Source organism: Cornus florida, unplaced genomic scaffold, assembly GCF_030987335.1.
Source record: "Cornus florida cultivar Cherokee Brave unplaced genomic scaffold, ASM3098733v1 CherokeeBrave_3.0.0_Hap2_Chr10, whole genome shotgun sequence".
NCBI lineage: Eukaryota > Viridiplantae > Streptophyta > Magnoliopsida > Cornales > Cornaceae > Cornus > Cornus florida.
Window position 1 is genome coordinate 117,568,680 of NW_026775580.1, and position 11,964 is coordinate 117,580,643.

The 11,964-nt window shown below is 34.7% G+C and overlaps 1 protein-coding gene across 6 annotated transcripts; it reads right to left on the minus strand.

Annotated features, from left to right (window-relative positions):
• Window positions 1-8,174: 8,174 nt before the first annotated feature.
• LOC132278510 (uncharacterized) lies at window positions 8,175-11,500 on the minus strand. 6 transcript variants are annotated; one of them, XM_059780314.1, is made up of 8 exons: window positions 11,328-11,499; window positions 11,151-11,235; window positions 10,912-11,007; window positions 10,472-10,696; window positions 9,353-9,421; window positions 9,022-9,097; window positions 8,880-8,944; window positions 8,175-8,640 (listed from the first exon to the last, which is right to left on the minus strand). In XM_059780314.1, exons 4-8 carry the CDS (start codon window positions 10,622-10,624, stop codon window positions 8,569-8,571), a joined length of 435 nt encoding a protein of 144 aa, XP_059636297.1. In that variant the 5' UTR covers window positions 10,625-10,696; window positions 10,912-11,007; window positions 11,151-11,235; window positions 11,328-11,499; the 3' UTR covers window positions 8,175-8,568. The 6 variants fall into 6 exon arrangements, with proteins under 6 accessions (XP_059636297.1, XP_059636293.1, XP_059636294.1 ...); XM_059780310.1 differs by having other exon boundaries at window positions 10,472-10,744; XM_059780311.1 differs by having other exon boundaries at window positions 10,912-11,014.
• Between the last annotated feature and the right edge of the window lie 464 nt (window positions 11,501-11,964).

The following is an 11,964-nucleotide window of genomic DNA, read 5'->3' on the forward strand; positions in this document are numbered from 1 at the left end:
TGAAGGGTTTGCCGATGAAGAAGATTGTGATTTGGTAGTTGTAGAGGCTCAAGTAGCAATATCCCAATTCCCAATCCCAATTGGGTAATGGATTAGAATAGATCTCTCTGCCTTTCTGTCTTCCATTTCTTCATTTACTGGCAATAGTGGTGGTGGAGGCTTGCGTTGTGTGGCGGAGATAAAAATAGTTGGTGGCGGGCCGCTGTGGTCCATAAAAATAGTTGGGCAGCGAACAAAATTTCAAACCGACGATGAGGTCCATAATTTGAGGGATAAAACCCAGGAGTAATAAATATATAGTTGCGTCCGAGAGAATGAGGGAAGGCTAAGTTTCTATTCTAATCATCATTTTTTTTTTTTTGTTTTTTTTCAACTTTAACATATGGTGATGTTTTATTGGGTCACCTCATCATAAGAAGGATGTTCCTTCTTATGCGGCCTAAGACAAACATTGTTTTTATTTAATTTCATGAAGGTAAAATTATCAACCAAGACCAATGAGTTCTATTGGAGGATGGCAATTTCTCCCGACTCGGTAGGTTTTTGCCCGTCCCGTTTGTAATGGAACGAATAACCCAAACAGGTTTGGGGCAGGCAAATTTAGTGATGAACCCGCCCCGCCCCGATTATATATGTATCTTAAATTTATATATATATATAATATATATTTTATATTTTAGGAGCTTGTTACTTTGTTGGAACTCATTACTTTGATAATTTAAAAGTTGGGCCAACTTTTTTATTGTATTAATAAGAGTGAATTTTAAAATATAGCTTGTTAAAAGACAAATAATACAGTTATTTAGTCAAAATGATAATTTGATAATGTTATAAAAAATAGTACATCAGTTTTAGAATGTAAGTGTATTTCAGAACATCTCAAAATAGAAAAATGGACAATTATTTTGGAATGAAATGAGTATTTTATTTGCCTTTCCGTTTTCTACAATATATATATATATATATATATGAGTCAAATATAAAAAACACCCCTAAAATATATTTACAATACATATCATATTCCTCTGGTGCCAAAAAAAAAAAAAAAGGTTTCAATTTAGCACCCCCCACCTCAGGAAAATGAATTGAATAATAGGTAATACTTTTTCACATGAATCATGTGTATAGTTTCATTTGGCCTTCCGAGTCTTCAACTAAGCTTACGGGTCCAAATGACTCTCAATCAACAGTGTGTGTGGCTTCAAGTCAAAATAAGGTTTAAAAGACTCCAATTAAACAAACCTGAAGAAATCTGTTCGCAATTTTTTATTTTTTATATTGCCAGGGATAATTCAATTTCAAATAAGACGATACGTTGAGTTAAATATATTGCCGACATATCGGTTGGTTCATATATTATTTTTAAAGGTCCGATAATCTTACACATTTTCATAAATCAGCTAGTTCGACCGATTTATTTCGATATTTATGAAATGAACATCATCAAATCAGAATTGATGAAATGAAATGAAAACTCTCTCATCAAAATTAAGTATGAAAGAAGTAAAATTAGACCAAAAGTAAAGCAAATTCAGAACGCATTGCATAAGTAATACTTTGTGATTAACAAGTTCTCTCGTCAAAGAAACAAAATCAGACCTACTCCGGAAGAAGAATATATGATTTACCAGATAGAGGGAAGAACTTAACAGCGAAAACGATTTTTTTTGCAAACCAGAGGTGAACGATTTCTTTCCCGATACAAAAGAGAAGTAAAAAATATATTTTAATTTAAATAAAAAGGTAAAATTATTTTGTATAATAATATACTATTATATGGATAAAGTATAACATGTAGAGTGATATTTCTTTAATAATATACTCTGTATAATATATTGTAGGGTAAATTACACGGACCTCCTTTATGGTTTACCATAATTACAAAAACCTCCCCTACGGTTTGAAAATTTACTCGTACCTCTCCTAAAACTAAAACTATCCTACACAAATCTTCCTTCTGTATGACGGACCGTTAAATGCACTAACGGACTTGTTGAATTTACTAAAATGTCCTCACGTTGCTATTTGAAATTACTAAAATACCTATCAGATTTTGCTTAAGAGTGATGTCATACCCTTTTTTCCTCAGGACCATATTTCCCCGCTTTGGCACCGTCATACCTAGGGGTGTTCAAAAATTCCAATAAACCGAAAAATCAGACATGACCGAACCGGACCGGACTGAACTGGGTGGTTTGGGCTAGTTGTATAGCGGTTTGGTCCGATCCTGGGCCTAAAATTATGAAACCGTAATTTTTCGGTTCGGTCCTGGTTTGGGATCCTGCTGGACCAGCCCGGCTCAGACCGAACCATTATATATATATTCTTTTTTCAAATTCATAGTGATTAGTGAACTAAGTCTATATACTTTTAGCCATGGCAAGAAATAATTATGATAGCTGGTGGGGACTTGAAACATTAGCTATTATGTACTTGATCTCTCTTGTTTTTTGAAATTTGAGTTATTTTTTATATATTCTTTTCAACTTCATAGTGATTAGTGAACCAAGTCTATATTCTTTTAGCCATGGCAAGAAATAATTATGATAGCTGGTGGGGGGACTTGAAACATTAGCTATTCTGTAATTGATCTCTCTTGTTTTTTGAAATTTTGAGTTATTATTATTTTTTTCTTTCCTAATACCTCATAACTGGTAAAGAAGGAATGCTTTATTTTTGTCCTTGTGGTCGTCTGCTCACTTTTTGTTTGTTTCTTCCACAGATGTCTGATATTATTGACAATGTATATGTGATTGTCATCTGGTCACTGTCGGTTCCCTAATGTATTATATATAGGGAAGAATAAGAGCTTTTGTTTTTAAAAAATAAAATAAAAAGGAAATCAACTTAAATCGACAAACCGAACCGAACCGAACCGGTTTTTCGCGGTTTGGTTCCATGGGCATTATGGTTCGGTTTAGTTTCAAAAATAGTAGAACCGTTATAAATGGTTTAGTCCCAAAAACCTCCCAATCCGATCCAAACCAGACCGTGTGCACCCCTAGTCATACCCTTTCTTCCTCAAAACCTCTGGCGCAAGATACGCCAGAGTTTTGCACTGGTTGTGAACTGTGAAGCAACCCATCATGTATGCGTTGCTTCGGTAAGGTGGAGAGCCCGAAATCGGAGATTTTGAGATTCTCATTGTCGTCGTGGAGTAAGTTCTCCAGCTTGAGGTCGCGATGGTAGCTGTCACGGCTGTGGCAGAAATCGACGGCGTTGATGAGTTGCTGGAAGTATTTCCGAGCATAGTCTTCTTGGAGTTTGCCTTTGAGAACTTTGGCGAAAAGTTCGCCACAGGCTTTGATGTACTCCATGATGAAGAAGATCGTATGCTTGGTAGCCATGATGTCCTTCAATTCGACGATGTTGGGGTGTCGAACAACGATCTCGTGCTTGATTTTGGTTGGTATTGCAATCTTGTGGAATAATAATTGCATAATCCAATGATGGATACAAATGCTTGAAAGATTTAACGCATAGCAGAAGAACAAAATCCAAAAGTTCCTCAGCATTTGGGTAAGCTTTGCACAAATTGCAGTATTACCTTTTATTTGGATTTCTCTTCTCTAGATTTGTGATGTGTTTTTTCTCTCTCCCACACACACTACACTACACCGCAGCTTTATATTTCCTCTTAACATTTCACTCCTATAATATTTTTTCCTTTTTTCTTCTTGTTCCTGTGTCCAAAAGAATTGGAAATTCCACAAGATCTTCCTTTTCATTATAAGTACGGTTTCATGAAAAAATATGATCTTTTCACACCAGAAGTTTCTGTTTTGCTAAAAAAAATGTGGATCTTTTCACACTAGTGTAACCACACATACTTAATTAGCTTGGTTGTCAATAACTATAAGGACTAAATTTCTGGAATGACAATATATATATATATATATATATTTCCCTACTGGAATGACGATTGACATTTCCATTTGGAGATGTTTTGAAATTCTCGTCCATGCTTAAAAAAAAAAAAAAAAAAAGTCAATAAAATGTAGGGTTGGCAAATGGGCGGGTTGGGCCGAGGTCGGGCTCGGTTGGAAATGGACGGGTCAAACATGGGTCAAGATCCATATTCAACCCGTTCAGAACGGGTTAAAATGGACGGGTAAAAAATATATAAGGTTAACCCATTATGACCCATGAATCAATTAATTATTATTTTTTTGACTATTTTTAAAATTATTATTTTTAAAATTTTTAATTTTTTAAATTAATTAATTAATTTTATTTTTTACTTTTAATTTTTTAATTTAAAAAAAAAAAATTGGAAGGTTTTAAAATTTTATTTAATAACAAAAAAAAAAAAAAAAAACAATCTCAAACTAAGCAATATTTATAGACTCGTTTTAGAGGGAGAGAGAGAGATGAGTGAAGGAAAGAGAAAAAATTTCTAGAGAGGGGATTGATGAGAGACAAATTTAGACAGAGAGGATCGATAGAATTTTAGGAGAGAAATGAGTTGAGTGTAATATATAATAGATGTGTGTTGTGTGTTTATTATGTGATGGGTGAAATATGGGTTGAATAACCAACCCATTAAAAATATGAATTACCCAAAATTCATTAAAAAACGGGTGAATGTTGGCGGGTTAATGGGTTGTGACCCATTTTGCCACCCCTAGTAAAATACTATTACTCAATTTCTAATTGATAACTATTATTCAATTTCATCACCATGTCTTTGCTGTCGTCGTGTGGTTTATGCATATAATATAAGGAGAGAAAGTGAGTAGAGAGAGAAATTGAGGGAGGGTAGATGGATGAAGGGTATTATGAAAATTTTACTTAATTAAGTGAATGACATCAGCAGAATCCGTCATTGATTGGCATTGACCGTAACAAAAGAAAGGTCTGAATAGTTTCATTTTTTAGGCGAGGTCCGGATAAATTTTCAAACTATAGAAGAGATCCCTGTAATTATGACAAATCATAAGGGAGGTCAATGTAATTTACCCAATATTGTATAAAGTGTAATGTATACAGTGGTATTCATATATTTGGTAAAATAAATTAAATTTCTTTCTTAACTTGCTGACTTGGTGATGATAAGAATATGTTGGGGAGGTGGCGTTAATCACCATTGTTAGATGAGTAACTGGAAAGAATTATTTTACTTAATCTTCTTCATGACATTTACTACAAATTAGTCTCAACCATATTCTTATTTTTTCTCTCTCTGTCATCACAAATAATAATGCAAAATAGATGTCAATTTTGTAACATATATCATATATAAATCAGTTTTATAAATGTCACGCAGTCTGTGGAGAACCTAGTGAGAAGAATATGTTATTTAGACATATTTGCTTTTGCCTTTAGCCAAATGCATTTTTTTTTTACTATACCCAATCCAAAAATTAACAAAATCTGTTTTTTCACATCATCAAACCAGAATTTAAATTTAAACCCATAAAAAGATTGAACCCCAAAGCATTACTCTTTATGAAAGCCGGAAATAACGACAAAGTTATAAACTTTGGCACTGACACCTACATCATCAGGTGGAGGCCTTATTTTCACCGACTTAAACTAAATTCAAGAAATTTTTCGTATCAGATTGTGAAAGTGCTAACTCCACTCCATATTCTTCTTACGCAAGCAAGCCTAGACTTTGTTTTAATTCCTTCGTTTTTAGGAGTGTAAAGAGAATTAGAATTGGATTAGGAAAGAGTTAGAATTGAACTAAATAAATCCCGAGTAGAATAGGATTATTATTTTAATTGGTAACTTATTTAGTTGACCCTCTTGTTATATATGTATATATAGTCAGAAAGAAGCTGCTACGCCACCAGCAGATTCGGGGTGGTTGTCTTGCTCCCGGCTTCCTCATCTGCGCTCATCAAGCCAACTTTTCCCCTTCCTGCATGAATCCTTCTACCGCTGAGAAAAGAGAAGCCATGATAAAACGAGTGAATCCTTGTGCCGCTGACAAGAGCGAAGCCATGATAAAACGAAGAAGAATGCGAAGAAATTCATATGGTGACACGCCATATGAAATCATACACATTATACTCTTAAGACTACCCGTCAAGTCTGTGTTGCGATTCAGGTGTGTTAGTAAATCATGGCTTGATGCAATTTCCGATCCCCAATTCGAGAGATCACGTCTCAATGAATCAATTAAGTTTGACCGTCAAAGTATCATCCGCTGGGGCTACAACGGACGTAATCACAAAAATTTCGACTCCATAGCCTATGACTGCAGTGATAATTCACAGCAAAAACTATGCTTTCCATTTAAGAAGTATAGGAAAGCTGCTATATTGAGTTGTTCTTGTAATGGTTTAGTACTGTTGTTTCTGGACGACATATGTGTACTGTGGAATCCATCCACTGGAGCATACAAAAGGTTCTCACGTCCTCCTAAATATCACAATTATCCACCACGTGGATTTTGCTATGATTCTTTCCTGGATGATTACAAGGTGCTGTTTTTCTGTGCAAGAGATTTTGTGGTTTACAGTTTCAGAAGTCAATCCTGGACAGAGGCTAAGCACTTCCCTTATTTGGGTTATCGCAGTGGTTCTAGCGTTATTGTCAATGGAGTGTTACACATGGTTGCTTATAAAGCCTTGATCAATAATAATGATAATAGAGAGTCGTCGACCTCTGCTAGAGTTGGACCTCCCTCTCCCGGTAGATTGGGCATGGTTGGAACCTCTGATCCACCAACTTTTATGTTCGGTGATTCCTACAAAGAACATCTCCTCGTTTCTTGCAATGCAAAACCCATTACAAACCAATCTAAGAAGCAATATGGGTGTGTGATTGTTTACTTTGACATGGTGGATCACAAGTTCAAGGAGATGCCATCACCAAATTGTATAAATGATGGAGATATGTTTGATTTGACGGTTTTGAAGGGATGCCTCAGTTTATATTTTAGTACCAGTGATATGAACTATTTTGAGGTGTGGACTATGGAGCAATCTGGTGAGCATCATTCTTGGACCAAGTTAATTGTCATCCCACACTGGATACGTGAGAGACATATAAGTTCTTTGAAGCTATTGTGTGTTACCAAGAAAGGTAAAATTGTGATGATACTTGATGACAAAAAACTATTCATCTATAATCCCAAAAACAACACGTGCACTCGTCTTGGACAAACAGAGGTCGACGCTAGGCTACGGGCAGTTTCTATTGTGGATAGTTTGGTTTTTCCCATTCCAACACCTCAAGGAAAAGGAAAGAGGAAAAAGCCTACAATTGTAAGGAAGTCAATCAAATAATTTCTATTTTTCTAGTTTCTAAGTTAATTCATGTCTTATGATTGTTATGTTTGATATTAGATATTGAAAGAAATATGAATTTTTCCTTTTGTATGGAAAAAAATGGCGTAATTGTTATGTTTTGTTTTTGTTGTGTTAATTAATTATTATAATTAGAATGTATATTCCCAAACTTCATAATAATCAGCATCAAGGTCACTATTGTTTTTTTATTATTTTGTTGTATACTTTTTAAGTATTAGGTGAACTAATAAACTATGTCATTGTGTGTGTATATATATATACACCCAAACATAAACGAAAATAAAGACATATAGCAAAGAATGGTCCACCAAACGCATCAGAATCGCGCACTCTCAACGATTCATCATTGAAGCTCTCCACAACACTTCTCATCCTATCCGAAAGCAAATTTAGCTGGAATCCTTGCATAAGCAAGGCTACAAACATAATTGATGACAACTTAGATCCACTACATGAAAGAATCATGCAAATTGATACTTGCAATTTTGCATAGAGCACTACCAGGAACCGAATTTGAAGACACCACAAATCTCAACAATAAGCAAAGTTTATCGTCACCATGTCTATTTCAGCATGACGCACCATAAAGCACCAAGTTCCATAACAATCTCCCAGCAAAGGAAGTGAGGATGCAATAAGTTTTCGAGCAAAAAGGATTCCATTTCACCCCAAGCTCGACTGGAATTGACTACAATCACATATGTTTTCAGTGCATGCAGAACGTTAGAAAACATAGGCTCATAAAACTTTACACCCTAGGAACACACAAAATGACCAAGAAGAAAAGAAACACTTCCAATAAGAAACCCACATAGGTGGGACTAACAATGGGTGACGGACCTTCTTCTTTCCAACCCAAAAACATGCGCATTTCCAAAAAGCACATCACTACAACTTAAGAAAGACTGCACATAAGCAAACTAACAATTCCAGTTGCACCCTTTAAATATAGAGCAATTATATTGATGACCTGTGTAAGAACGAAGAGAGCTTCAACAGTATCCAACAATGGTTCAGTTATATAGTAGCCAACGTACAGACTAAACTTTGTAAAAGTTTATGTAACAAGACCTTGTTACCAACAGTTGTACTTATCGCGAGCAGGACTTTAAAGCACAGGATCATTGGAAAAAGGAGTACCAGAATGTAAAACACTATAGCATGATCCATCAATGGTGCCATAACTCCTTGTTGCAGCTTCCCGGGCTATAGTGGGTATCACAGTGCCAGCAGAATCACTATAAAGTATAAACAAACTAATTGCATCTTTCATGTTTAGCATACCAGTCTCAGCTTTCAGCTACTTTCATCCTTTGGATTTTGACCTAGCGTATCCCAGATTGATTAGTTTTTCCACCAGCTTTTTCTCGGCATCTGCCTGAAAACCACCATAAGGAAAAAAGAGGCCAGACAAGGTATTACAGCCAGGAACAAGAACATCCAACACGCTAAATTACGCATGCACCCAAACAAGGCTGATTGATGAAACCCACAATATCAAGTCAGTTTGTTAATAGCTAAACATCACAAAATATGGAATAAATAGAACTTAAGAAATAAAATATTTATGTAAATGTATATTGTTCATATAAACATTGAGAGAGAGAGAGATTAAACCTCAAGCATGGGGCTGTTTTTTGGAATGTTGCAAGCCAATAAGACATTTAGACCAGTCTTCAAAACTGTGAGGACAGTTGCATGTCAGCCCATGAACCCAAATAAATTATTGTGATAGTAATTAATGCATATCACAATTTACCTAATCGACAAGCAATGCCAGATCCTGTATTATCAGAAGCTCCCCCAATTATGGAAGTAACACTAACTGTGTTTTTCTGCACATAACCATTAAACTATAAGATGATGATGACTAATAAAATAACAATGACAGATGATTTGAATATTTGTAAGCAAGTATGGCAAGACTATCAACACATGGAGTTATTTATAATTACCTCTCTAAATTATCAAAATTAAACTTTAGATATTGAATCTATTGCTGAAATAATAGAAAATCTTATCCCAAAGAATCAACAATGAATGGCAGAAAAAATAGGAAGACCGGCATGATGTAGAAATTGTCAACTTACAGGTCTTGCCGGCAGAGCTGCATATAAATTTCCGAATTTGGCTGAGTTGCAACCGATCCATGCATATATCTACAAAAACAGCATAATAAATAGAACCACCAGAGAGAAGAAAGCTAAAGAACGGACTAGAAAGTCTTTTTTTAATCTGTGTTCAGAAGCATTGAGTAGTTTCCCATTTTCCATTTTATGACTGAGTAATACTTTGTATCAGTTTTGATATCATAGCAAGTAAAAAACAAAATGGTAAATAAATACAGTAAAAATAAAATAAAATTATATATTAGAAAATTGTGAGTTCTAATGTGCATCATGCTGATTTCTTTTGTTTGCACAAAGTTAGTTGCATTTAAAACAAATGCCTAATGTTCAGGGTGCCACGAGCGTTCTGAAAGTGACTTTTGACACACACACACAAAAAAAAATTGACAAGTTAAAGTGACTTTTGACATGGTATCCTCAGAATAAGTGATTTTTCATATAGTGTCAACAGAATCATCTCCCACAGTCCAGAACACAGTTCCTGCCAGCATCAAGCAATATCTAGACACTTTGAATTTTAATAATCTCTCGGAAAAATGAAGTCAATTCAATTTGGCAACATTAACATAAAATCAAAAGCAAAAATCTAGACCTTGAGAATCAATTTCACTTGATTCTTTATGTACTGTAAGCACATTGACAGTCCAAATCTAAAAAGATTGGTTAAAGTAAATAATAATCCAGTGACAAAGTATGATAAATGCAAATTCACATAGGAAATAAAAGCTGCATATCATCTACATAATCACATAATCTCTAGTGGCTGACACAAAAACAGAAACACAAATTTGAACCTCAAATGATGACTACTTATATTGGGTAATTTTACTGCATTTGAACAATGCTTCGCATACACCACATCAATAATCTGTGTTTATCTGAAAGTAAATTACAACAACCCTCAGCAATTAAAATCAAGTAACAATAAGAGTATTCCAACAATTGTGAAATGGGGTATCAAGTAATTGCTTGAATCCGAATATAAAGCAGAAAAAATCATTGAATAATCAAATTAATGGTTGTATAAGTGATGACACTGCAAACAAGTCATGAAAGGAAGGTTCGATGACGAAAACCAACCTGTTTTTGAAGACGTATGATCTGAAAGTGGAGAGTAACATTATCCGACTCTTCAGAAAAGCAGTTGATTTGCACACCACCTTCGTCATCTTCCTTGTTATTCTGGGAGCTTCCATTAGAAGATATTCCTCCATCAATTCCCAAACGGTCCATGCCGACAACAACATTAGCCAGCAATTCTTCTTCCTTTGAGGCAGAGCAGCTTGAATCTAACCCTCCCGGTGCCTTTTCACGCAACACACACTATATGAGCTTGGAGCTCAACTGGAATGACTATTTAGAGAAATTAGATAATCATTTTAGTTATATTAGTTAGATTTTTCATAAGCTAAAACTAAGGACTTACAAATTTAGGGTTAAAATTAAGGCTTACATAAATTATATGTATATATAATTTATTTATTTTTTTACGCAGAGAGTAGAGTGCAGAACAATCTTACCTATTGAGAGTGATTGATTAAACTGGGAGATTGAATATGGTGGGTTTGCTACAGGGGCGAATGATTTTAGAAAGCTGAGTAAATCGAATTCTTTCCCTAAGAACTTCAAAATGAAAAGTGTAAGATTCAGAAGCTTAATCTCTTCCTTTTTCGTACGGTTTTCTCACTAACCAAACAAAACGTATTGAAGAAGCACGCAAAACAGGAAAAAAGAAAGAAAAAGAAGAAGAAGAACATACCGATATATGTCTCTCTATCAATCGCTTCACGAACAGAAACCTAGACTTCCTCAAAACTACCGGCTTTCCGGCACCTCGCCGGAGACTGTAAGAACAGAGTGAAACAAGGGAATCAGAGATCAAAGTGAAGATTAAATTGTGTGTGTATTAAAGATGTATATGAAAGGTGAGAGTTACTTGAGAACAGTTCATTCTGCTGAGAGCTAGGGTTTCGAATCTGTGTTTGGTGTGTGCAGATCGTGAGAGAGAGTAGCGATACTTTGGTAAAGTGAGTCGTCAAAGGGTAATTTGGTCTCAATTTAATCTATAATTGTAAGTTGTTGTTGTTGGTGTTGCTGCTGCTGTTCAAAAAAATATTTTACAATAGCTCGTCAATGGATAATTTGGTCATCTCAACGTAAATACTGATACTGCAATCTCAATTTAATCTATGGTTGTAAGTTGTTGTTTTTGTTGTTAGTGCTGCTGCTATAAAAAATATTTTACAGTAACTCGTCAATGGATAATTTGGTCATCTCAGCGTAAAAGTAATAGTCCAACTGTAAAAATTCATTTATTTGTAATAACCTTTTTTAGAGATTCCATTTCTCTGAAAAAAATGGAACTTAGCTGGTTTGTAAGTTGACACCAAAAGTTTATTATTCTTTCTTTCTCTGTTTTCTTTTTTTTTTTTTTTTTGCCTTTGAAATAATTTTCCCTGGTTATATTTTGTGTTCTTAAGCATCTTCTGAGTTTAAATACTGATATTGCAATCTCGATTTTTTTTTTTTTTTAAGCACGTGTATCAACCACACAATACATGCATCATTTAAAA